This window comes from Bufo gargarizans, chromosome 7 (assembly GCF_014858855.1).
Source record: "Bufo gargarizans isolate SCDJY-AF-19 chromosome 7, ASM1485885v1, whole genome shotgun sequence".
Taxonomy (NCBI): domain Eukaryota; kingdom Metazoa; phylum Chordata; class Amphibia; order Anura; family Bufonidae; genus Bufo; species Bufo gargarizans.
The window spans coordinates 192,060,959-192,088,759 of record NC_058086.1 but is presented as its reverse complement, the minus strand read 5'-3'; the positions used below and the strand labels follow the sequence as shown (position 1 = coordinate 192,088,759).

The window sequence follows — 27,801 nt, the reverse complement described above, 5'->3', positions numbered from 1 at the left end:
CCAATGCCGTTCTAAGGATGGTAAGGCCTGAGCAGGTACAGGCATTAGTCAATTGGGTGGCCGACAGTGGATCCAGCACGTTCACATTATCTCCCACCCAGTCTTCTGCAGAAAGCGCACAGATGGCGCCTGAAAACCAACCCCATCAGTCTGTCACATCACCCCCATGCATACCAGGGAAACTGTCTCAGCCTCAAGTTATGCAGCAGTCTCTTATGCTGTTTGAAGACTCCGCTGGCAGGGTTTCCCAAGGGCATCCACCTAGCCCTTCCCCAGCGGTGAAAGACATAGAATGCACTGACGCACAACCACTTATGTTTCCTGATGATGAGGACATGGGAATACCACCTCAGCATGTCTCTGATGATGACGAAACACAGGTGCCAACTGCTGCGTCTTTCTGCAGTGTGCAGACTGAACAGGAGGTCAGGGATCAAGACTGGGTGGAAGACGATGCAGGGGACGATGAGGTCCTAGACCCCACATGGAATGAAGGTCGTGCCACTGACTTTCACAGTTCGGAGGAAGAGGCAGTGGTGAGACCGAGCCAACAGCGTAGCAAAAGAGGGAGCAGTGGGCAAAAGCAGAACACCCGCCGCCAAGAGACTCCGCCTGCTACTGACCGCCGCCATCTGGGACCGAGCACCCCAAAGGCAGCTTCAAGGAGTTCCCTGGCATGGCACTTCTTCAAACAATGTGCTGACGACAAGACCCGAGTGGTTTGCACGCTGTGCCATCAGAGCCTGAAGCGAGGCATTAACGTTCTGAACCTGAGCACAACCTGCATGACCAGGCACCTGCATGCAAAGCATGAACTGCAGTGGAGTAAACACCTTAAAACCAAGGAAGTCACTCAGGCTCCCCCTGCTACCTCTTCTGCTGCTGCCGCCTCGGCCTATTCTGCTGCTGCCGCCTCGGCCTCTTCCTCCGCCTCTGGAGGAACGTTGGCACCTGCCGCCCAGCAAACAGGGGATGTACCACCAACACCACCACCACCACCTCCGTCACCAAGCGTCTCAACCATGTCACACGCCAGCGTTCAGCTCTCCATCTCACAAACATTTGATAGAAAGCGTAAATTCCCACCTAGCCACCCTCGATCCCTGGCCCTGAATGCCAGCATTTCTAAACTACTGGCCTATGAAATGCTGTCATTTAGGCTGGTGGACACAGACAGCTTCAAACAGCTCATGTCGCTTGCTGTCCCACAGTATGTTGTTCCCAGCCGGCACTACTTCTCCAAGAGAGCCGTGCCTTCCCTGCACAACCAAGTATCCCATAAAATCAAGTGTGCACTGCGCAACGCCATCTGTGGCAAGGTCCACCTAACCACAGATACGTGGACCAGTAAGCACGGCCAGGGACGCTATATCTCCCTAACTGCACACTGGGTAAATGTAGTGGCAGCTGGGCCCCAGGCGGAGAGCTGTTTGGCGCACGTCCTTCCGCCGCCAAGGATCGCAGGGCAACATTCTTTGCCTCCTGTTGCCACCTCCTCCTTCTCGGCTTCCTCCTCCTCTTCTTCCACCTGCTCATCCAGTCAGCCACACACCTTCACCACCAACTTCAGCACAGCCCGGGGTAAACGTCAGCAGGCCATTCTGAAACTCATATGTTTGGGGGACAGGCCCCACACCGCACAGGAGTTGTGGCGGGGTATAGAACAACAGACCGACGAGTGGTTGCTGCCGGTGAGCCTCAAGCCCGGCCTGGTGGTGTGTGATAATGGGCGAAATCTCGTTGCAGCTCTGGGACTAGCCAATTTGACGCACATCCCTTGCTTGGCGCATGTGCTGAATTTGGTGGTGCAGAAGTTCATTCACAACTACCCCGACATGTCAGAGCTGCTGCATAAAGTGCGGGCCGTCTGTTCGCGCTTCCGGCGTTCACATCCTGCTGCTGCTCGCCTGTCTGCGCTACAGCGTAACTTCGGCCTTCCCGCTCACCGCCTCATATGCGACGTGCCCACCAGGTGGAACTCCACCTTGCACATGCTGGACAGACTGTGCGAGCAGCAGCAGGCCATAGTGGAGTTTCAGCTGCAGCACGCACGGGTCAGTCGCACTACAGAACAGCACCACTTCACCACCAATGACTGGGCCTCCATGCGAGACCTGTGTGCCCTGTTGCGCTGTTTCGAGTACTCCACCAACATGGCCAGTGGCGATGACACCGTTATCAGCGTTACAATACCACTTCTATGTCTCCTTGAGAAAACACTTAGGGCGATGATGGAAGAGGAGGTGGCCCAGGAGGAGGAGGAGGAGGAGGAGGAAGAGGGGTCATTTTTAGCACTTTCAGGCCAGTCTCTTCGAAGTGACTCAGAGGGAGGTTTTTGGCAACAGCAGAGGCCAGGTACAAATGTGGCCAGCCAGGGCCCACTACTGGAGGACGAGGAGGACGAGGATGAGGAGGAGGTGGAGGAGGATGAGGATGAAGCATCGTCACAGCGGGGTGGCACCCAACGCAGCTCGGGTCCATCACTGGTGCGTGGCTGGGGGGAAAGGCAGGACGATGACGATACGCCTCCCACAGAGGACAGCTTGTCCTTATCCCTGGGCAGCCTGGCACACATGAGCGACTACATGCTGCAGTGCCTGCGCAACGACAGCAGAGTTGCCCACATTTTAACCTGTGCGGACTACTGGGTTGCCACCCTGCTGGATCCACGCTACAAAGACAATGTGCCCACCTTACTTCCTGCACTGGAGCGTGATAGGAAGATGCGCGAGTACAAGCGCACGTTGGTAGACGCGCTACTGAGAGCATTCCCAAATGTCACAGGGGAACAAGTGGAAGCCCAAGGCCAAGGCAGAGGAGGAGCAAGAGGTCGCCAAGGCAGCTGTGTCACGGCCAGCTCCTCTGAGGGCAGGGTTAGCATGGCAGAGATGTGGAAAACTTTTGTCAACACGCCACAGCTAACTGCACCACCACCTGATACGCAACGTGTTAGCAGGAGGCAACATTTCACTAACATGGTGGAACAGTACGTGTGCACACCCCTCCACGTACTGACTGATGGTTCGGCCCCATTCAACTTCTGGGTCTCTAAATTGTCCACGTGGCCAGAGCTAGCCTTTTATGCCTTGGAGGTGCTGGCCTGCCCGGCAGCCAGCGTTTTGTCTGAACGTGTATTCAGCACGGCAGGGGGCGTCATTACAGACAAACGCAGCCGCCTGTCTACAGCCAATGTGGACAAGCTGACGTTCATAAAAATGAACCAGGCATGGATCCCACAGGACCTGTCCGTCCCTTGTCCAGATTAGACATTAACTACCTCCCCATAACCATATATTATTGGACTCCAGGGCACTTCCTCATTCAATCCTATTTTTATTTTCATTTTACCATTATATTGCGAGGCTACCCAAAGTTGAATGAACCTCTCCTCTGCCTGTGTGCTAGGCCTAAATATATGCCAATGGACTGTTGCAGTGGTGGCTGACATGAAGCCTGATTCTCTGCTATGACATGCAGACTAATTCTCTGCTGACATGAAGCCAGATTGTCTGTTACGGGACCTCTCTCCTCTGCCTGGGTGCTGGGCCTAAATTTATGACAATGGACTGTTGCAGTGGTGGCTGACGTGAAGCCTCATTCTCTGCTATGACATGCAGACTGATTCTCTGCTGACATGAAGCCAGATTGTCTGTTACGGGACCTCTCTGCTCTGCCTGTGTGCTAGGCCTAAATATATGCCAATGGACTGTTGCAGTGGTGGCTGACGTGAAGCCTGATTCTCTGCTATGACATGCAGACTGATTCTCTGCTGTCATGAAGCCAGATTGTCTGTTACGGGACCTCTCTGCTCTGCCTGTGTGCTAGGCCTAAATATATGCCAATGGACTGTTGCAGTGGTGGGTGACGTGAAGCCTGATTCTCTGCTATGATATGAAGACTGATTCTCTGCTGACATGAAGCCAGATTGTCTGTTACGGGACCTTTCTCCTCTGCCTGGGTTCTGGGCCTAAATTTATGAAAATTGACTCTTACAGTGGTGGGTGACGTGAAGCCTGATTCTCTGCTATGATATGAAGACTGATTCTCTGCTGACATGAAGCCAGATTGTCTGTTACGGGACCTTTCTCCTCTGCCTGGGTTCTGGGCCTAAATTTATGAAAATTGACTCTTACAGTGGTGGGTGACGTGAAGCCTGATTCTCTGCTATGATATGAAGACTGATTCTCTGCTGACATGAAGCCAGATTCTCTGTTACGGGACCTCTCTCCTCTGCCTGGGTGCTGGGCCTAAATTTATGACAATGGACTGTTGCAGTGGTGGCTGACGTGAAGCCTGATTCTCTGCTATGACATGCAGACTGATTCTCTGCTGTCATGAAGCCAGATTGTCTGTTACGGGACCTCTCTGCTCTGCCTGTGTGCTAGGCCTAAATATATGCCAATGGACTGTTGCAGTGGTGGGTGACGTGAAGCCTGATTCTCTGCTATGATATGAAGACTGATTCTCTGCTGACATGAAGCCAGATTGTCTGTTACGGGACCTTTCTCCTCTGCCTGGGTTCTGGGCCTAAATTTATGAAAATTGACTCTTACAGTGGTGGGTGACGTGAAGCCTGATTCTCTGCTATGATATGAAGACTGATTCTCTGCTGACATGAAGCCAGATTGTCTGTTACGGGACCTTTCTCCTCTGCCTGGGTTCTGGGCCTAAATTTATGAAAATTGACTCTTACAGTGGTGGGTGACGTGAAGCCTGATTCTCTGCTATGATATGAAGACTGATTCTCTGCTGACATGAAGCCAGATTGTCTGTTACGGGACCTTTCTCCTCTGCCTGGGTTCTGGGCCTAAATTTATGAAAATTGACTCTTACAGTGGTGGGTGACGTGAAGCCTGATTCTCTGCTATGATATGAAGACTGATTCTCTGCTGACATGAAGCCAGATTCTCTGTTACGGGACCTCTCTCCTCTGCCTGGGTGCTGGGCCTAAATTTATGACAATGGACTGTTGCAGTGGTGGCTGACGTGAAGCCTGATTCTCTGCTATGACATGCAGACTGATTCTCTGCTGACATGAAGCCAGATCCTCTGTTACGGGACCTCTCTCCTCTGCCTGTGTGTGTGCTGGGCCTAAATATATGCCAATGGACTGTTGCAGTGGTGGCTGACGTGAAGCCTCATTCTCTGCTATGACATGCAGACTGATTCTCTGCTGACATGAAGCCAGATTCTCTGTTACGGGACCTCTCTCCTCTGCCTGTGTGTGTGCTGGGCCTAAATATATGCCAATGGACTGTTGCAGTGGTGGCTGACGTGAAGCCTCATTCTCTGCTATGACATGCAGACTAATTCTCTGCTGACATGAAGACAGATTCTCTGTTACGGGACCTCTCTCCTCTGCCTGGGTGCTGGGCCTAAATTTATGACAATGGACTGTTGCAGTGGTGGCTGACGTGAAGCCTGATTCTCTGCTATGACATGCAGACTGATTCTCTGCTGACATGAAGCCAGATCCTCTGTTACGGGACCTCTCTCCTCTGCCTGTGTGTGTGCTGGGCCTAAATATATGCCAATGGACTGTTGCAGTGGTGGCTGACGTGAAGCCTCATTCTCTGCTATGACATGCAGACTGATTCTCTGCTGACATGAAGCCAGATTCTCTGTTACGGGACCTCTCTCCTCTGCCTGTGTGTGTGCTGGGCCTAAATATATGCCAATGGACTGTTGCAGTGGTGGCTGACGTGAAGCCTCATTCTCTGCTATGACATGCAGACTAATTCTCTGCTGACATGAAGACAGATTCTCTGTTACGGGACCTCCCTCCTCTGCCTGGGTGCTGGGCCTAAATATATGCCAATGGACTGTTGCAGTGGTGGCTGACGTGAAGCCTCATTCTCTGCTATGACATGCAGACTGATTCTCTGCTGACATGAAGCCAGATTCTCTGTTACGGGACCTCTCTCCTCTGCCTGTGTGTGTGCTGGGCCTAAATATATGCCAATGGACTGTTGCAGTGGTGGCTGACGTGAAGCCTCATTCTCTGCTATGACATGCAGACTAATTCTCTGCTGACATGAAGCCAGATTCTCTGTTACGGGACCTCTCTCCTCTGCCTGTGTGTGTGCTGGGCCTAAATATATGCCAATGGACTGTTGCAGTGGTGGCTGACGTGAAGCCTCATTCTCTGCTATGACATGCAGACTAATTCTCTGCTGACATGAAGACAGATTCTCTGTTACGGGACCTCCCTCCTCTGCCTGGGTGCTGGGCCTAAATATATGCCAATGGACTGTTGCAGTGGTGGCTGACGTGAAGCCTCATTCTCTGCTATGACATGCAGACTGATTCTCTGCTGACATGAAGCCAGATTGTCTGTTACGGGACCTCTCTCCTCTGCCTGGGTGCTGGGTAGTGTTGAGCGCGAATATTCGAAAAGCAAATTTTTTTCGCGAATATCGCAACTTCGCGATTTCGCGAATATTTCGAATATAGTGCTATATATTCGTAAAAACGAATATTCGTTTTTTGTTTTTCCCCCCCCCCCCCACAAAATTACAGTACACATATAATTGATTGTTTCCCAAAGGTCCAACAGCTCAGATCTTACTCACATTGCCTAGAAAGTGATTGAGGCGCGAATCTTCGTAAGGCGATTTTATTAGCGCACATGCGAATATCTGCACGTCCCAGAACAGAGGCAAAGGGCTTTGCATTCATACATTAGTGAATTGAGTTGCGAATCTTCGTAAGGCGATTTTATTAGCGCACATGCGAATATCTACACTTGTCCCAGAACAGAGGCAAAGGGCTTTGCATTCATACATTAGTGATTGAATTGAGCTGCGAATCTTCGTAAGGCGATTTTATTAACGCAAATGCAAATATCTACACTTGTCCCCAGAACAGAGAGGCAAAGGCCTGTGCATTCATATAGTATAGCACCATATTCGCGAATACGTAGAACTTCGTAAAATTCGATTAACGAAAATTCGTATTTTTTATTTTACTTTCCACCTTACAGATTACATTGATCTGTACTCTGTCAACTACTGTCATCACCCCCCACTGTATCTCGATTGATTCCCAAAAGTCTCACATTCCCTAGAAAGTGATTGAGGTGCGAATCTTCGTAAGGCGATTTTATTAGCGCACATGCGAATATCTACACTTGTCCCAGAACAGAGGCAAAGGGCATTGCATTCATACATTAGTGATTGAATTGAGTTGCGAATCTTCGTAAGGCGATTTCATTAGCGCACATGTGAATTTTGCATAAAATATATGTATTATGCGATGCGAAAATTCGAATTATCGCATATGCGAAATAATAACGAATTTGAATAATCGCGAATATTTTACGAATATTCTTTCGAATATTCACAAAATTTCGCGAATTCGAATATGGGACATGCCGCTCAACACTAGTGCTGGGCCTAAATTTATGACAATGGACTGTTGCAGTGGTGGGTGACGTGAAGCCTGATTCTCTGCTATGACATGCAGACTGATTCTCTGCTGACATGAAGCCAGATTGTCTGTTACGGGACCTCTCTCCTCTGCCTGGGTGCTGGGCCTAAATATATGCCAATGGACTGTTGCAGTGGTGGCTGACGTGAAGCCTCATTCTCTGCTATGACATGCAGACTAATTCTCTGCTGACATGAAGACAGATTCTCTGTTACGGGACCTCTCTCCTCTGCCTGGGTGCCGGGGCCTAAATATCTGAGAATGGACTGTTCCAGTGGTGGGTGACGGGAAGCCAGATTCTCTGCTATGGAACCTCTCTCCAATTGATTTTGGTTAATTTTTATTTATTTAATTTTTATTTTAATTAATTTCCCTATCCACATTTGTTTGCAGGGGATTTACCTACATGTTGCTGCCTTTTGCAGCCCTCTAGCTCTTTCCTGGGCTGTTTTACAGCCTTTTTAGTGCCGAAAAGTTCGGGTCCCCATTGACTTCAATGGGGTTCGGGTTCGGGACGAAGTTCGGATCGGGTTCGGATCCCGAACCCGAACATTTCCGGGATGTTCGGCCGAACTTCTCGAACCCGAACATCCAGGTGTTCGCTCAACTCTAGTTGTGACCTGTTTCTTAAATTAAGCAATTTATGGAGACGTTCTTCTCTAGCCTGTCAGCTCTGATAAGGGAACTGTTCGAGACAAGACGTACATTGAAAAACTGTAGTAAAAAAAATGTGGTCAATTTTTAATCAGTCGACAATAAGCTTCATATCTCCACGGACAATACGGATTCATTTGATCCCCATAGTAACCATTCGCAGGTGCTTTTCAATTTCAAGTTTAAGATCAGAAATTAAATCTCTTTCTACATTTATGGATCAAATTGAGGCGTTTGCCAGGAAATAAGATGTCAGGTCCAATACAAGGAGGAAAAAGTCAAAAGTGACACAAAAGATGTCCAGTTGACCCTTTAAATCCATCACAGTTGAGCAGAGCCCTCGGGTAACATCAACGTTCAGTTATTTTGCCAATCGCCACATCAACCTGATTTAAAGGGGTTGTGTCACAAAGGATATTCTACATTTTTCAAAGCAGCGCCTAGATCTGAATACTTTTGTATTTGCATGTAATAAAAAAATGTAGTATAGCCACTGATTAATTAAAAAAATATATATGTATAGCGCCACCTGTTGTTCTTTTCCTTATTTCTTTGTCCACGGACGCACATGCTCAGTTCCATCCTTCAACCTCCACCAGCCGTATCTATTGTTGGAAACTGTGACAGTAACAGGGAGAGAGGTGTGACAGAAAGGACACACCCCCTGGGAGAGCTCTAGGTCTAGGTAGCTTTGTTAGGAAGGAATTGTCATGTACTATATGATGTATGATTTTTACATCAATCATGGAATAATCCCTTTAACCCTTTGAGGATATAAAATTACCCTCATCAATATAAAAATATTTATATATTTTTCCCATTAAGAATGTATTTGAACAATAAATAAAGCTAGATCCATTTGTTGATAAGAACTAATATTTTGACTCAAACAAAATAAATAAATAAGTATTTTAAGTTCTTAATCAGATGATACAGGCAATTAAAAACATTGGTCGGTCCTCAAAGGGTTAAGGCTTTTGTCACTTAAAGGTGGTGTACCATAAAGACTCTGCTCTCCATCTGCACTTCTCCATTGATTATCTGGGTAGAGTTAGGAGCCCCCCCCCCCATGCACTTTAGATGGTCAGCCGGTTCTGAAGAGATTGGACTTGGCCAATGTGCATCCAATGCGTATGGCCAGCCTGAGGCTGATGTGTTCTTCAGCAGATCACTCCTCCCACCCCTATTGGTATTTAGGCACGTGCTGTTTGACAACCCCAAGAAATGTTTTTACAGAAGCAAATATCTAGCAATCCGTCTGTAAGTACGACTCATTTATGCCAATCAGAGCTGGTTTGGAACCATGATGGTGCAGCCAGCCAGAACCGCAGGGGCAACACGTGAGGAGCACGGTGGGCCGATGAGGGGCCAAATAACAATACAGTTCGTTGGTTTACTCACCGTTAGCAGCCTCCCTGGGCCGGCAGCACAGTGTTGAGGAAGACAGCACGCAATCCTCCGGGGCAAGCTCTGTGATAGGGAAGCATCAGCCAAGATGGAGGTCGAGGTACCCTTGATGGCAGTGGTGTTTAGGGTGCTTGGTGTTATTTGTCATGACGCCAGTACCATTAATGGTGGTACAACCAATTGTAAGAATGAAGTAGACAGTGGTAGGATACAACTCACAACTTTTACTGATGCTGGTTCCAGTTGCGGCATATACATCCAGACAGAATACAGTCCTTTACAATTTAGAAGAATTCTGTTGATCCACTGGTAATAGGTTTGGCTGGGTTTAGACTTAGCTTGTGGTTCTGTATAAGTATTTCTGTTAGGTAACTTTGCTTCAGGTCCCTAGTAAACCAGAGTAATTTGGTGAGGTTGCCTGTAATGCTTATTGGTATGCTTAGTCCTATTACTTCTGTTTCTTCCAAGCCCTTGAACAGGTAGCTAGTCTGTATTCCTCAACGTATGGTGAGGCTGCCTGTAGCTAGATTGTCCTCCACCATGTGCAAAGGTGCCCATTAAGCCTTAAGTAATGGCTGTTATCACCGAGGTCTCTCTTTAGCTTGGTCTTCTTCCAGGGACGAAAACGCTATCCTCTGGTTGTACAATGTAGGAACTAAGAGGATCACAGAAGGAAAACGTTCTCCTGCGCCTCATACCTTGGCTCTACCTCATTTCTGCAGCTGGCTTCACCCACTATTCCCTGGTGTGTAGCCTCAGCTTAACAACTGACTCTGCTCCTCTCATCTCCTCACCTTTCTCCACACCCTCTCTCATCTCATCTCTCTCACTAGGCCTGACCTAAGTATTTATATGACCTAAGTGCTATCCCCATCTAGTGGTGGGATGCATAAATTACACCAGACCAGCCTATGAACAGGGAACAGGGGTTGTAATACAAAATGACATGTAATATGATAATGCCGTTTTACAGTAATTTTGCAGTTCCCACGTGTCCTGAGTGGGACGCTGCAATGGCAGCAAAGAAGAGGTAATAAAAGTAATACCTAGTTAATAAAATAAAATAAAACATTCATGGGGAAAACTTGTTAAGATTGTAAAGGCTATATCCTGCTTTTTTATTGTTCAAATGCATCTAAAATAAATAATAATAATAAAAAAAAAAAAAAGCTATGCAGTGGATTATAAATATCCTATTATGTGTATACAGATTGTTTGCAGAGCTATTATGTGCGGTCTGGTCTGATCCTCATTCTGACCCCTCTTCTGCTCCCTCTTGGTTAGCAAGAAGAATAAGGAAATAGAAGACTAAAGCATAACAGCGGGGTCAGACTACACATGGTTTGTTTGTAGTCTGTTACCCTGGAGACACACAGGTCTGCATAGGAAGTGGAGCACTGCAAGATAGGATTAGTGTTGAGCAAATCAAAGTATCCGAAGTGGACTTTGAGCCAAATTTCAGGGAAAATTCAATTCACTGTGAAGCTGAATTTCCTCGTGCTTCATGGTAACGAATCAATTTTCCCTTAAATGGCGTAAACAAAAAAACATACTCATCTCATCCGTTTGAGAGTGAAGAGACCGCGGTGGCCATCTTGATTAAAGATTCCACTCGAAATCTTGTGCGCGGTGACCTATAATGAGCTGGCTGACTGCAAGGCATTACGTCGACACGTGCCACGCAAGATTTCGTGTGGGACCTTCAATCAAGCAGCATCTTCGCGCTCAAATGGATAAGGTGGGTATTATTTTTTTCGCCAATTAACCTCTGAAAGCCCTAATATTTTTTTTTATCTCAGATGGGAAATTTTCGAAACTTTGCTCATCTCTACGTAGGATCTTTGTAATTATGGGGGGGGGGGGGGGGGGGCATTGCCTGTCATGTTTACTTGTAGGAGAATATAACTTCTGCAATGTTTTTTCCTTGAAATTCTCATTTTAGTCCACACAAACCGGAACATTTCAGATTCATATTTTCTGTATTTATGGATCGTCTAAGTAAAAGTAATGAATGCTTATTTAGAACTGGATTGCAGGGTTGTCGGGTTTTTGTGTCTTGAATGCAAAATTGCGCGGTTCAGCGGCTGAGAACCTGCTTTACATTCCTTTCTGCGGTCACTGATCTTATGTTTCATGAAAGAAAAGTACCAGGTGCTGTAAATAAAGAGAGATAATCTACATAAACAAAATGTTCTGAATGCAGGCGCTCGCAAAACTCATGAATACTTTATGCGGGAAATTTTTTAAGAATTTTGTCATCTAAATGCTAAATGGAGAAAAAAGAACAAAACAGTTTAAAGTGGATATGTCACTTACTCTGCGCCTTCCACCCCGGTAATTAATGCCTAATGAATTAATGTCACTTTCTTGTAACCTGGTCTAAGGCAGTGACTGACAGCTTCTTTGGAACAGAGCCGGCCCTGCAATATTGAGTCTGAGCTGCATATAAGCAATGTTTCCTTTAAACACACAGCACAGCAACCTCTGGCGCTCTAGCTGCTCAGCTCTTCTTGGAACTCACATAGAAGGGAATAGGAGTCGTAGTTTCACAACAGCTGCAGTGCTGAGGGTTGTTGAACCCTGATTTATAACATAGAGCAGGAATGCTCAACCTGTGGCCCTCCAGCTGTTGTAAAACTACAACTCCCACCATGCCCTGCTGTAGGCTGATAGCTGTAGGCTGTTGAGAGGCATGCTGGGAGATGTAGTTTTGCAACAGCTGGAGGGCCGCAGGTTGAGCATGCCTGACATAGAGGCTCTTGTATATATCTCTTCTAGATGATTTGTGCCATTTATGGGTTGTCTGTCATCTTGATTCCTTCTTCCCCTCTGATATGATCCCCCCTAATGCATCCAACATTGCCAGAGACAGAGGTTACAGAGCCTTATTACATGACCACCGGGCCTGGCCGGGACATAGCACTTCCTGATCTGTATACACAGCGCTCGTTGACCTGGGAACTGTCACTGCCTTCTCTCTGGGTTGCCCTGCTGTCACTGACAGCAGATCCCCCGCTCGGCAGCTGCACGATTAGCATGCAGCTGCCATCTCTGAATGGGCGTTCCAGAACGTCCATTCAGAGATAAACATCCACCCATAGGCGGATGTGAAGTGGTTAAAGTAGTACTCCCACAAAAGATTTTATTCTCTTACCTGTTAGAAAGGCACAGTACATGAGGTAAATTGTAGTGAAGGTCATTTTCCTACCAGTGACTGTATTTATGAATTATAACCTCCCTTCTGATCCTCAGCTGTGTCATGTGACTCTCCAAATATCAAGGCATCTTATGTGTGGACAGGAAGCTGGGTTCTTATGTATTCCTATGGGGATCTCAATGTCAGTCTCATAGCAATGAATAGAGAAGTAAATGACGTCCTATACTGTGTAGAGGAGAGAGAGTGTTGGTCACATGACACAGCTAGGAATCAGAAGGGAGGCTATAACTCACAAATACAGTCACTGGTAAGAAGATTACTTTCACTACAGTTTCCATCATGTACCTTTCTAATGGGCCAGAGAATGAACATTTTTGTGGGAGTGCTTCTTTAAGTTTGCTAATCCACACTGCATAATTTCTTGTGACGCAGCTTCAGCCATTCTCCCCTGTCTCCTGATTGTGATAGGTTTCTCCCTATCGGCTTTCATATGCAACAGGCAGTGGAAAGCAGCTTGAAACTATCTCAAAGGATACAATGGAGATTCTGCACACGACACTTACAGATATTTCATACAGTTAGTGTAATTCAAGGAAGTTTTATGACTCCTAATCTTTGTAAGGACTCACCTATTATATATCACTGCCTTCCTGGTTGCATATGTAATGCAAAAATTTGATCTTCAGCAAAACCCTGTACGTGGGGAATGGGGACTATCTCAGAATTTTGGCCATATTGTTCTACCTTTGCAGCAAAGAAGTTGTTATCTGAGTCTCAGATGGGTTTTCTTATTTTTTTAGAGATTCCTGTTCATCGGAAATGTCTGGTATTGTATTTCAGCTTTTTCCACTTGAAATTGGCTGAATTGCAAAACTAGACACAACCTATGAACAAAGGTGGCACCGTTTCTGAGAGGAAAAAAAAGTTTTCAAAAAATTAACGGGGACGTATCTAAAATATGCAATTATGGATTCATATTTATTGCATAAAAAATGCTAGATGTGTTTTCATTGTCCTGATATGTAAAACAATATAATTGTTTTTCTATGACTGTATGTTAATGCAAGCATTGTTGTTCATGCTACATCAGTATACACATACAGTATTAGTCCTATCTGTAAACATCTTGTTAATTCGGGTCTTTATAATGACTCTCTATATCTCATGTCTTTCACAGATCAGTAAACAGCAGCTTCAGACAGTAAAGGATCGCTTCCAGGCCTTCTTTAATGGAGAAACTCAGATTGTGGCGGATGAAGCGTTCATGAATGCTGTGCAGAGTTACTACGAGGTACGGCACTGAGCGGTTTTGTTTATTGCAATTTATTTTTACTACAGTTCTAGGCTTCCAGACTCCAAGAACACAATAGAGCTGCTATCTGTCATGAACTTTTCCACCCTAAAATGATAATTAAGTGACACTGATGCCCCATCATCTGATACTAATGAGATGACTCTGCTGACCCTGTCACACTCTACACAGCAAAGATGAAAAGTGAGCTGCAGACAACAGCAAATGTCCTCCTGTTATCTGTGCACCAGTGGATCATGAGAAAACTGGAATTATTCACTTGTTTTATATGGATAGTTAGATAGAAATAGCATGCCAATTAGCTATTCTCCGGAAGGAACAAAACTGTCTAGTGTCTCCTAAAGCTGGCTATTCTGTAAGCCAATGTCTAACCAAATTTAGGGCTTTGAAAAGTGATTAGGAAATTAAGGGCGTTGTCTCTTCATAGACATTGATGGCACATCACTAGGATATGCCAACAATGTCAGACAGGTGCAGGTTCTACTTCTGGGAACTGCTCCTATTTCCAGAATGGGACCACCCGAAATGAGCGAAGAACAGTCGTACACATGTGCGGCCACCCTCCATTCATTTCTATTGGACTGTCGAAAATAGCCGAGCACTGGCATCTCCAGCAGTCCCATAGAAGTGCACAATGCAATTTAGATTAATTTCTATGGTACTTCCAAAAGTATCTGACTACACTCGCTCTCCTGTTTTAGGAACTTCCATAGAAATTAATGGAGAGCACGCCTCGCATGTGCGGTGCGCTCTCCTTCACTTTCGAGGGCCCTTTCTGGGGATAGGTGAAAGTATCAGAGATGGGAACTGCACTTTTCAGACTTTGATGGCATATCTTAGTGATTTCCACCCACCTTAGTGATCAAGACGGAACACCCATCTGTAGATAGCTTTTGAGGTTTATGCCCCTCGTCAGTTCAGAGCAAGGTGCTGGCTGGGTGTCTTTAGATCTTAGGGGTTACTGTTTTTTCTTGTGGAAACTGCCAATAGTGCTAGAGAATCTTACAGACGGTGCTTCCTGTGTACCTTTTCCCAGAATGCATTGTAACTAAGAATCCCTATATCTACCGCTGGTCTCCACAAAGCGAAACAGTAACCAATGAGAGCATAAAAAGCACAAAAACAGCAAAAATGATGACATACCCTTCTTAATTAGGAATCTAAAGTTCATGAATTTCTTAGGGTATATGGCAAATTTTAAAGGCTATGGACATGTTTGGGGCATTTTTTAATGATTGCGTTTTACTCATTTTGGGCTAAAGATAATTTTTTTTCACTTGCTCTTGATAAAAAAAACATTAAGTCATTTCTGAGATACAAGGGTAAAAAAAATCAGTCTGTTTGCAAGCTGTCACTATCTGTTTTCTTTGAATCTTGTCGCCTGATGGCTCATGTGTAGCACTTATCTCTGATTTCCTCACCTCATAAAAAATAATTATGGCTCAATTCTTATCAAACAAACAAAAATATGGCTTACATAAGTGTTTATGAGACCACGAGATCAGAGAACATAAATACTAATGTGAGCCATACTTTTGTTCATTTGTTATCAGAATTTAGCCATAATTATTTTTTATGAGGTGAGGTGATCAGAGATAAGAGCTACACATGAGCAGTCAGATGACAGGATTTAAAGAAAAAAGACTGTGACAGCTTGCAAACTGATTTTTTTTAACCATTGCATCTCAGAAACAGCTGAATATTTTTAATATAGACCAATTGAAAAAAAATCCATATAGCCTTTAAAGTTACGTCAAGTCCAAAATCATTATCTACAGTCATAAAGATCCCTGTCTGCAGTCGCCATAGGACTCAGACCCAATACCCAGCTCTCTCAGGGGGTCGTATGCATCGTATTGCTTTATCTCAGATTTGCTCTGATGTTTTACTAATTGATGAAATGCAGTTGAATGCACTGTCTACCTCAATACTATCTGAATATTAGAGGACTGCTAATTAAGCAATTCCCCAACCTACGGTTTCTAATACTGATTTCTGTAATTATAAAATGTTTGCATAGACCTCAGTACTTGAAAAAAAAAATATCCATTTCTGTGTCATTGCCCGTTTTCGGCTTGTTAACAAGTCATTGGGATTCATCTGCTCCAGCATAAATAATAGAGCGGGTATTGTACATGTAAAGGTTATCTGCATGTTGTAGTAGCGACTGATGGTCACAGCATTGCTAGGAAACTGTTCTTAGATGTTTTATGTTTTCTTGCTCCTGCTGTTCCACCTCACTAGAGCATCCTTTTATACTCATCAGACTGTGCTGTGAATACTTAGCGAGATACATAGAAACCCGTGGATCTTCGGAAGCGCAATTCTAGTAAAAACAGTGAGGAAGCCATCTGTGAAATGCACTCACCTGTATTGGCATTACCAAATAGTACAAAAAGAAAGCGTCTGAATACCTTTGTTTTATCTGTCTTTTTAGAAATTTCTATTATAGGAGTTGTGTCCTCACCAAAAAAAATAAAAATTTTTTTTAAATGGAACCTTTCACCGGTATTTTGTGTATAGAGCTGAGGACATGGGTTGCTAGATGGCCGCTAGCACATCCGCAATACCCAGTCCCCATAGCTCTGTGTGCTTTTATTGTGTAAAAAAAAAACGATTTGACTTATCTCAGGGACAGGACTCATCTCAGGTTAATTTGCATATGTATCAAATCGTTTTTTTTACACAATAAAAGCACACAGAGCTATGGGGATTGAGGATTGCGGATATGCTAGCGACCATCTAGCAACCCATGTCCTCAGCTCTATACCCAAAATCCCGGTGACAGGTTCCCTTTATACACTGAACAAAATTATATACCCAACACTTTTGGTTTTGCTCCCATTATGCATAAACTGAACTCAAAGATCTGAAACATTTGTGCTGTGTGATCAAACTGCACATTTCAGAGTGGCCGTTTATTGTGGGCAGTCTAAGACACACCTGTGCAATATTCATGCTGTCTAATCAGCACCTTGATATGCCGCACCTGTGAGGTGGGATAGATGAGAAGTTCTCACTAACACAGATTTAGACAGATCTGTGAACAATATTTGAGAGTAATGGGTCTTTTGTGTATGTAGAAAATGTTTCAGATCTTTGAGTTCAGCTCATGCAAAATGGGAACAAAACCGAAAGTGTTGCGTTTATATTTTTGTTCAGTGTAAGAGCTGTCATGGCGATCAACTGATCGTGGCAGACTCCTGGCAGACCAGCGGCCACTACAGGGGAAATGCAGCATTACATGGCAGTGTTTAAATAAAAATACCCCCATGTAATACATGGACAAACAGGGTTTCACCAGAGAGAGAGAGTCCGTACTTGTTAGTATCATACCGATCTGATGCCTTGAAATAGATATTTCCTCCAAATTATCATTTTTCAGTAGTAGGCTACATTCACACGACCGTATGTGTTTTGCTTTCTGCAAATTGCGGATTCACAAAACACGGATACCGGCCCCTGTGCATTCCGCAATTTGACATGGCAGTCACTCTCATAGAAAATGCCTATATGCAACTGCAGACAAGAATAGGATATGCTCTATATTTTTTGCGGGGCCGCGGAAAAGAACAACTGATGCGGACAGCATCTTTTGCTGCCCCATTGAAATGAATGGGTCCGCACCGTTCTGCAAAAATGGGGAACGGGTACGAAACAATCTAAATGAGCCCTTACATTGAGGAGTTTTGGCTTAGAGCATCAAGAGTTTTACTTTATTCTCATAGTAGAATTGCGTCGCTGTTATATTATACTATACAGTACTTTTTAATAAGCAGTTTTAGGAGTAAGAACATCCAGAGGAAACTTTTAAAAATGGGGGATAGTTACAAGGAACATTAATTGTTATCTATCTACAGTATAGAGGTTAAGAAGGATAGCCTTCATGTTGTATACCAAAAGCCCAAATTGGTTGTACAACCAAACAGCATTTGATTGGCCATGTGCTACATGTAAATGCAGAGGGTTTGAGCTGTAATTTGAAGTTTTTGAGACCAGATGTAAACTAAAGACCATACCTGGGTCTATCACCCCAATGGAGAAGCTTTCGGAGATGCTTTCACATTTACACAATCATTATGCATAGATTCTGTATAGAGTATAAAGGTAGTTGTATATGGCATGAATAAATGTGGAATTAGAAGTTTTGCTTAGAGTATTCCAATCCCTTTTTTCAAATTTGAAGGCTAGGAAAAAAGCTACCACATGGGTCTTTCTCATCCTTCAAACTTGGAGCTTTAATGGTCAATGAGGCATGTCATTTTCTCAGAGCACTTGCTTTATTTTGGCAACTAAAGGAGCTGTTTAGAAGGATGCCCTTACTAAAGTGTGCTCTGTGCTTTCAGTCAACTTTTGATATGTCATAGGAACTAGAGATGAGCGAATTTCTCACAAATTTGATTCAGCCGGTTCACAGAATTTTGTGAAAAAATTTGGTTTGATCTGAAGTTATTCACAGCGAATCTCATTAAACACTGTGCCTTGCAGTACCTTGCATAGGGAGTCTATGCACAGGGCCGTTTCTACAGGCAGGCAAGGGGTGCACTGTGAATTGTCCCTGCAGTGGAGGCTGAGGACACGGAGGATGGGGAGGCAGAGGCAGACATTGTCGCAGGACCAACGGTGTGAGAGAACGTGGAGGTGGAAGCGGCGTCACCTGGCCAAGTTGGTGGTGTGGCTGTGCAGGAACCACATTCACGCAGTGGGCTGTAAAGGACAATGTATTGTCCCTGACCGTAGTTACAACTCCACACGTTAGCGCTGCCGTTCACTTTGGCAGACACCGACAGGCTCAAGGACTGGCCCACCTTCTGTTCTACATACGTGTGCAGGGCTGGTACTGCCTTTTTGACAAAGAAATTACGGCTTGGGACTCTCCACCTCGGCTCGGCACAAGCCATCAGTTCTCTAAAAGGTGCAGAGTCCACCACTTAGAAAGGGAGGGACTGCAGCACCAGCAACTTGGCCAGGAACACATTCAGCTTCTGCACCATTGGATGAGTGCACACATACTGTTGTCTCTTGGCAATCGCTTCGGTGATCGTTTGCTGACAGAATGACTAATGAGGAGTAGGAGGAGGAGCAGGAGCATCAGGACCAGCAGATGATGGGAAGGAGAGACAGCTCCCTAGCTCGGCTGAAGTGGTGGAGCCTTGACTGTCTGAAATCAGGTGCGTGCCACTGGGTAATGCAGCAGTTGCTGCTGCAGGCTGGACCACCACATCGGAGCCACGGTTCTCCCAGGCCAATTTATGGTGACGCTGCATATGTTGAAGCAGGGCGTGGGACCAACATTTGCACCCTGGCTACACTTCACCTTCTGCCCACAGAATCTACAAATGGCCATGTTCACCTCCTCCGGTGGATTAACAAAAAACGGCCACACTGCTGAGTAGGTGATTTTACCCCCAACACTCCGCAGTGACTGACTGCTACCGCCGCTGCTTCCGTGAACCCCTTCACCACTACTTTCCAGGCAGGTAGGCTTCCTGTGAAGCCGGTGGTCTACCCCGGGAACGTTTGGCTCCCAACCTCCCACTGCTGCCACCCTGCTGACTCCCGGCCCGCTAGCGACTTGCTGGCTCTGCCACTGCCTCACGGGCAAGCTTCCACCCTCTTCTCCTGATGATGATAAAGCCTCTAATTCACCTGGCTCCCAAGTGCGATCAGCTACATCATCATCATCAATTACTGTCTGCACTAATGTCCTCCTCAACGATCTCTGGGTCAGGAGTCTAACCGCTCGCAAAACCAGCTCCCACGCCACTCTCCTCTTCGCTACTTGTCTGCCTACCAGAGGACGCGGCAGATGTCTCCTCTACATCTTGGCTGGCCAGTAGCTGCTGACAGTCCTCTAGTAGCTCGTACTCGCTGTATAGTGGAGCTGAGCCCACAGCATATAATACTTCTCTGGCTGAGGGAACAGAAAAGGACAGAAGCAGGTTGAGGACAGGTGAGGGCACAGGGCTTGCTCTCGAACCATGCCAACTAAGGGTTGTGTCTGACGAACCCACCGACTCTTGGCTGGGGGTGTCTGATGTCACTTGGGACGAAGTGGATGACCAAGTCAACCATTTAAGAACCGCTGGGTTGATGGTCAAGACATGAGCACTAGATGACACCGGGAGCTCAGGCCTCTCGCTGCAACTCCTGCTGCCACGCCCCCTTACTTTGCTGCGACCTGTGCCTGCGCCAGAAACATTTAGGCCTCTGCCACTCCCCTGTGCACTGGCAATGCTCTGTCTGACATACTGTTAGAGTAAATAAATAAATAAAAAGGAAATTAAAACACCCAAAAAAAGTCTGTAATTTTCTCACTTCACCACACAATGGCTAATAAGCCCTTTTTTTTCCCATTAATACATGCCAAAAAGGGCTTTAGAACATATAACTGCACCGCTGAACGGAAAATATATATTTTTTGCCACTGATACACACCAAAAAGGGCTTTAGAACATAAAACTACAATGCTGAACGCCACAAAAATACGCAAAAAAGGGCTGCAATTTTCTCACTTCACCACACAACAGCAAATACTTTTTTTTGTGCCACTAATACACGCTAAAAAGGGCTTTAGAACATATAACTGCACCGCTGAACGGCAAAAAAAAATATATTTTTTAGTAATACACGCTAAAAAAGGCTGTAATTTTCTCACTTCACCACAAAACGGCAAATACTTTTTTCTTATGGTGAAGAGGGGAAATAGGAGCAGCCTGCTCGCACAGAACCTGGATGGGAGAGATGACACAAAACAACCAAGACAGCAAACAACAAAACATGAAACCACACTTATCTTTCTGAGCTGGAACAGACAACCTTCCTTCCTAGCTTCCAAGACCAAAGTGATTCCTATAATCCGCTCAGAGCACTGGGATGGAGTGCTATTTAAACTAATGACCCCACCCAGTGCACCTGATGAGAGGCGGATCCAGCACGGCTCCAAAACAAAACACTAAACTCGTGCTGCTATTCTGGACGACCTCCGCACATAGTCAGAGCGGGGCATGACAATATAACTGCACCGCTGAACAGCAAATAATATATATTTTTTGCCAATAATACACGCCAAAAAGTGCTTTAGAACATATAACTGCACCACTGAATGGCAAATAATATAATTTTTTTGCCACTAGTACACGCCAAAAAGGGTTTTAGAACATATAACTGCACCGCTGAACTGCAAATATATATTTTTTTGCCACTAATACACTCCAAAAAGGGCTGTAATTTTCTCACTTCACCACACAATGGCTAATAAGCCATTTTTTCCCCACTAATACAAGCCAAAAAATGCTTTAGAACATATAACTGCGCCACACAAGGGCAAATAAGACGTAGAAATATTTCCTTGTAATAAACCCTGTCAATGGCTGTATCAAACAGTACTTGCACCCCAATAGCAAGAACAGTTTTGCTGGAATTACAGAGCTGTATAATGGCATTTTGGATCCCCAGTCAGTGCAGCAAGGTGTAATAGGATTGCTCCCTATTACCCAGGCTGTAAACACCCCTACTTAACCCTGTTCTACATAAATGCTGTGGAATGATTCCTTCCTATTCTTTCCCTGAACTTCTATACTGCAAAATAAAAGTTTTAAAGTCTTTCCTAGCACTGTCTCTAGTGCCTGCTGATGTCTCTCCCTGCACTAAGTACACTGGAAAATGGCTAAATCAAAGATGGCTGAGGCTATTTATAGGGCTGTGACATCACAGGGCTGGCTGGCTGCTGATTGGCTGCATGCATGGCATTATGGGTGATCCCGCGTTCCCAGAGTTTCTTGCTCCATATACTCACACATGCAGCAGCCATTTTAGAGAAAAATGTGATTCGTTACTACGAAGCGTGAGGAAATTCAGATTCGGTGCGAATCAAATTTTTCCGGAAATTCGGATCGAATTCCACTTTGTCAACTTTGATTCGCTCATCTCTAATAGGAACATATCAAAAGTTTAGATCGATGAGAGTTCGGAAATGCTGAGACCGAAGTGGACTGCTATCGGGCCCAGAGCAAGAGGGGGCCCAGTCTTAGTTGGGATTAACTCCTCTTCTACTGGAGGTGAAAACTTGGTCAGGACTCTACCCTCTAAGGCTGGGTTCACACCTGAGCATTTAAAACGCTCAACAAGGAGAAAGCAATGCTTCCCTATGGGAATGGTTCTCACCTGGGCGTTTTACAGCGCGTACGATCGCACTGTAAAACGCCCGACGCCCCAAGAAGTACATGAGCTTCTTTGGGGCGTCTTGTCGCGCGTTCCCGTACATAGACTTTCGGGAACACGCGACAATGGGCGTTCGCTTGTCTCTGTATGCGCGATTGCAAACGCGGGTACAATCGCGCATACAGAGCGCTCCATAGCGAACGCTCAGGTGTGAACCCAGCGTTAAGGAACAACTTTTAGCAAATGAAGCAGTGGAAAAATGGCCCAAGGGTCATTTAAAAGGGTTTAGGCAGAAACCATTCTGTCTGGTGAGGGGGCTGGTTTGATCCTTGCTATGGGGTCCTTACTTCTCTATGTATGCCACTGAATAAAGCCCTTGCTTAGCGTGTTCTCTCTTCTCACTGCAGGACAGGAAGCGAGACGGACTCAATAGAAAATCTGTGGGCCCATCTCACGCAGCAAGGAAAAAGAGTGCTCTACGTGAGATCTTCTCTCCCCTCATTTTAGAGATCGGTGGGCGTTTCAGCGCTCAGACTCCCACCAATCTAAAATGTTGATATATCTCGATGACATATCAGAAGTTTACTGAAAGTACAATGCCTCCTTAAAGAGCACCTGTCAGTAGGATCAACTCTATTAAATGAGGCCTACTTCCTGGTTGATCCCGCTGATTAAATTGTGAAAATGGGTTGTGGCATTCCCAAGAAAAAACAATAAGAATATATAGGCGGTACTCACCATTCGGTGCAATTTTCGGTGCAATTTATTTCCTCCAGAGCTGAATACATCGAAGCTAGATACATCAAAGCTAGATACATAAAAGCTGAATACATAAATGGCTCAGGGTGGACAAACATACGGTGCAGTGTTAGGATATATGGCAATGGCCGTTTCGTGCCTTCGCGCTTCTTCAGGCCAGTAATCATGACGGCGCCTCTGCGCCAATATTTAAATGTTTAAATAAAGGAAGATTGCACCGAATGGTGAGTGCCGCCTATATATTCTTATCGTTTGATCAGTTACAAGTCTGCTGAGGTAAAACTCAGCAGACTTGTAACCAGCTGTGGTAAAACTACAACTCCCAAGTTGCACACTTGCTTGGCTGTTCTCAGAACTCCATAAAAGTGAATAGAGCATGCTGGGAGTTGCAGTTTCACCACATCTGGAGTGCCGGAGGTTAGCCATCACTGGTCTAGGTCATGCCCTTTCGAGCACTGAAGCCCTTATTTGCATAAAGATTAAAAGTCCTATTTTTCACAAAGGCTGCAATTGATTTTCTCAAGACCTGCATCTTTTTAATCAAAAGGGTCAACGCTACCACGTTCAGTAGACAGGCTTGAGTCGTGCTGTAATTAAACAGACGTGCGCCCCATAGGGTAATTCTGCATATACAGGGTAGTGTAAAATAAAATGCAAGGCTCATCTTGTTGGGTTGTGCTAAAGATAGGCACAACTCTATTGAACTCTCATCAAAATAGGTCCTGAGAACCCAGATGGTGGTAGTCTGCAGCCACAGATGAAAAGTCTTCCTATCGGAGATGCCTGGAATTCCCAAGAAGGTGCGTATTGGCAGAAATAAAGGTCCCACGGCGCAAAGACCAACCACAGGTCACCAGGATCAGGAATTAAAGTGATTTATTGCTGCAATAAATCATTTTGATTCCTAATCCTGGTGACCTGTGGTTGGTCTTTGCGCCGTGGGACCTTTATTTCTGCCAACCCTACTACATAGTATGCCTGGTTTACCAGGGTTTATCCTGCTGGTATGTGCTCCCTTAAAGGGATTAAAATGGCTGACATGATCCTACTTGATGGAAATCTATAGGTAATATATGCTGATATCAGGGCACCGTATTCTTCTTCATCACACTATAATAATTTTTTAATGCGTTGAATTGTTTCATAGACCAGAGTACATTAAGTCACAAAAACCTATTTCCGGGACTTATTTTATTTTGTTTGAATATCTTAGGTATTCTTAAAAAGTGACCGTGTGGCCAGAATGGTGCAAAGTGGAGGCTGTTCTGCCAATGACTCTCGCGAGGTCTTCAAAAAGCACATAGAAAAAAGAGTGAGAAGTCTTCCCGAGATAGATGGCCTCAGCAAGGAGACTGTTCTGAGTTCCTGGATAGCTAAATTCGATGCCATTTACCGAGGAGAAGAAGATCCCCGCAAGCAGCAAGCCAGGATGACAGCGAGTGCAGCCTCTGAGCTTATTCTCAGCAAAGAACAACTGTATGAAATGTTTCAACAGATCTTGGGGATTAAGAAGTTTGAGCACCAACTTCTCTACAATGCATGCCAGGTGAGAAGCTGTATGATTAATGGAGATGGCTCTTGTCCCGTTAGGTCTTTTAAATGTTTTATGCCAGATCAGAACCAGTGAATCCATCAGTGAGCTCGCATGTCTTCGATTTCTGGCAGGAAATGAGGCTAAAACTGCTAAACTGCTTAGTACACAGTCATTGTCAATAATGACATTGTGTTGTCTCTGCATGGTACATTAGTGCTGAGGAGGGAAATCTTCAGCTTATTTTCATACACTACGTCTTTACGTTGCATTGAATAGTTTAATGGCTCTTAGAGTTAAAAATAGCCGACTATTCGTACCGGAGGAGCTCCTTAGCTCACAATGTGAAGGCTTAATTTACTTGTTTTTGTTGTGTGAACAGCCTTCATCTTAATGGGTAGCAGTGATGGGTGACCAAGGCTATGATCTATTTTACAAGTAGTTCAATCCTTCCTTCCTTTCGTTCTTTATTTCATAGGGTTGTCTGACCATTAAGTGCATTTATTTTTAATTTTTTTTTAAAGAAGGTCATAATCATCTATCCCCTTTTCTGATACTTCCCAGATCCCCAGCCATTCTCTACTTCCTGTTACGTCTTAATATGGAAATATGACCGTTCAACCCATCAATGGTTGGTCACTGGGAACTCCAACAATCTAGTGTATGAAACACCAGTCTTCAGATATGTGGGCCAGTGGGTATAGAGAGCTTCCTACCCTTCCGTTGACAACCAATAAACATTTTGCCCCAAAAAATAGCACTAAAACCTGACCTTCAAAGGGTTTTCGGGATCTCGAAAAATTAAGCTAAAGGGGAGGTCTCTACCAATTTTGTGAATTTTCTTACAGTTGTGATGTGCACCACCATGCGACCACTGCAGCTAAGCATTTGCCTCGATTACCGATGAGGCCATTGATTGGCTGCAGTGGTCACATGATGGACAGCATGCAGGAAAATCACCAAACGGAAGTGCTGGAGTGGTCGGAGAATTATTATGTGAGCAATGGTTCCCTCTTTACTGTATTCCATGCCATTTCCTCCTAGGTTTACATTCCCTGACCCCCAAAGTCCACTTTAACCCAGAGCTGCTTATTGGTGTAGCTAGAAGGTTTGTAAAGTTCATACCTGGCCCCCGATGTCAGTGGTACACCAAACAGCAATGTAGCAATATGGAAGTTTTTGGGCCCTGCTACAGATTTTGCATTGAGGCCCATAAGATTCAAGCTATGTCTGTCTTACTTATCTCCAGTTGGTCCAATTAATTTTACATATCAAAAAATATAAGTAAAGGGACTCATGTTTTTTAAGGTTCAACATAATTTTCCAGGCTGCCTTGAGATAGAGTGTAATTAAAATGTTGGTTCCCGTATATGATATTATGGAAAATTCCTTGTGGCCAATTATGTTTTTATGACCTGTAACTTTGGGCTACCATTGGACTGATATCTGGGCCAGCAATTAGCCTTCGGTAAGGACACCATCAGCGTGCCTCTAGGCACAAAGTTTCGCTGCTTGTCAGGGACTGACAGACCCAGGATACCAAAAATAGCTTGGGGTACGGTATCCTCAGGGACAGATTAGAAGTGGAATGGACTCTCATGCATGATGAAAGCAGTCAGCCTTGTTATGAGTGAAAAACAAGGAAATCTTTATATTATATGGTGAGTTATATAGGATTATTTTAAGCTTGATGTAAAGGTGGAATGCTGTGGATTCCAAGGCTTAAAAAGACCTCAGAGAGTGATCGACCCATGCTCCCTGGTTATCACTGCAGCTCCGCGATGCTCCGGCATTAACATCCTCTTGACAGGCACCACATGGCCACTGCAGCCAAACACCGCTGCAGAGATTGCCAGGGAGTAATGGAGCCAGAACCCAGAAGCTGTAATTACATGGCAGTCTAATGAAAGCCCCAGGCCTGCCTGCAGTGTATCCCCATTAGACTGTGCCTCTCTGGTGCAGCCTGCTGGTGACCGTCAGTATAGCACTGAGAGTATAATACACTGTATTGCATAAATAGTACAGTGTATTATAGGACAAAAGATCGCCTGTTAAATAATGTTTTATTAAATGTAAAAATTGTCCAAATTACAAAATACAATTTTTCCATTGAAAAAAAAAACCTAAAACCTTTTCAATGGAAAAAAAAACACAACACATATTTGGTATCACTGCATCTGTAATTACCCGCACTACATAATTATCATGTCATTTATCCCATATGATGAACAACTTTGAAAAAATGCCAGAATTGCTGTTTTTGGATCCAGCAATACAAAAACATTGATGTCACGGTATTGGCATAAAACACACAGTGATGTCACAGTACGGAGATAATAAAGGCAATGATGTCATAGTACGGGGAAAATCTACTTGCTGATGGTGCAACACATTATACAAACAGTGATGTGACATACACATATAATGCACATGTGATGTCACAGCACAAGAAAAATGCAAAAAGTAGTGTAATACAAACAGAAGTATTCCATTTTCCATGGCACCTTATATACATTTTATCACTAACTGCACCTTATGCCTGCTACTCTGGTAGTTACGCCCATGACCCTGAGACATTTTAAGTCCACTTCCATTGATTGTGAAATCTTCATTACCCCCCCCCATTGCAGTCCATCCAGGACTGTTGGCAAGTATGAGAGCTACTAGGAGATACTAGGGAACTACTTTAAAAAAAATATACTTACCCCATCCATTTGAGCACGAAGAGCTGGCTACCGCCATCTTGATTGAAGATCTCTCTTGAAATCCATTGAGCGGTGACATACTGTATGAAGTCACCACACCGGCCTTTTTGATGACGTCATCACGGGCTGCGTGTGATTTCGCACTAGATTTTCAAACGAGATAGGATCTTTGCGATCAAATGGAGGTAAGTATAATTGTATTATTTTATTTTACACTGTAATATAATTGTCAGATGTGCAATCAGCTATGAATGCGGCATCTAAACGGTATAATGATGGGGGCTGCACAATCGCCGCTCCCTGTCATTGCACCTACTACTTAAAAAGAAATGCACTTCGTAACTAAGCAAATTTTTTTGTAAAATCGGCAAAGCAGCCGAATCGAATTTTTTAATACTTTGCTCATCACTAACAATATTCTTTATTTATATAGCGCCAACATATTCCGCAGCGCTTTACAATCAGGGGTTCTGTCAATAGCTTCATCTTCTGGAGTCAATGATTGATGGATAAATCCCCCGTTAAGGACGTAATGCAGATTTCTTCCGTGCAGACTTCTTTGCAGATATTCTGAGCAGACTCCCAGGCCGCGGTGCGTTGTTTGCTTTCTGCACGAAAGAGGAAAATGCAGTTCCAGATGTTAGCGCTGAGCCGCAACAAAAGGGAAGAGATTACCCCGAGGTTT

The 27,801-nt window shown here is 44.8% G+C and overlaps 1 protein-coding gene across 8 annotated transcripts in view; it reads left to right on the top strand.

The window, feature by feature from the left end:
* CADPS (calcium dependent secretion activator) overlaps positions 1-27,801 on the top strand; it is a 448,325-nt gene that overhangs the window by 116,323 nt on the left and 304,201 nt on the right. For all 8 annotated transcript variants that reach the window (XM_044300692.1, XM_044300700.1, XM_044300697.1 and 5 more), the window contains exons 2-3: positions 13,824-13,937; positions 24,094-24,426. In XM_044300692.1, coding sequence (XP_044156627.1) covers positions 13,824-13,937; positions 24,094-24,426 — 447 coding nt within the window. The remainder of the gene's footprint in view (positions 1-13,823; positions 13,938-24,093; positions 24,427-27,801) is intronic.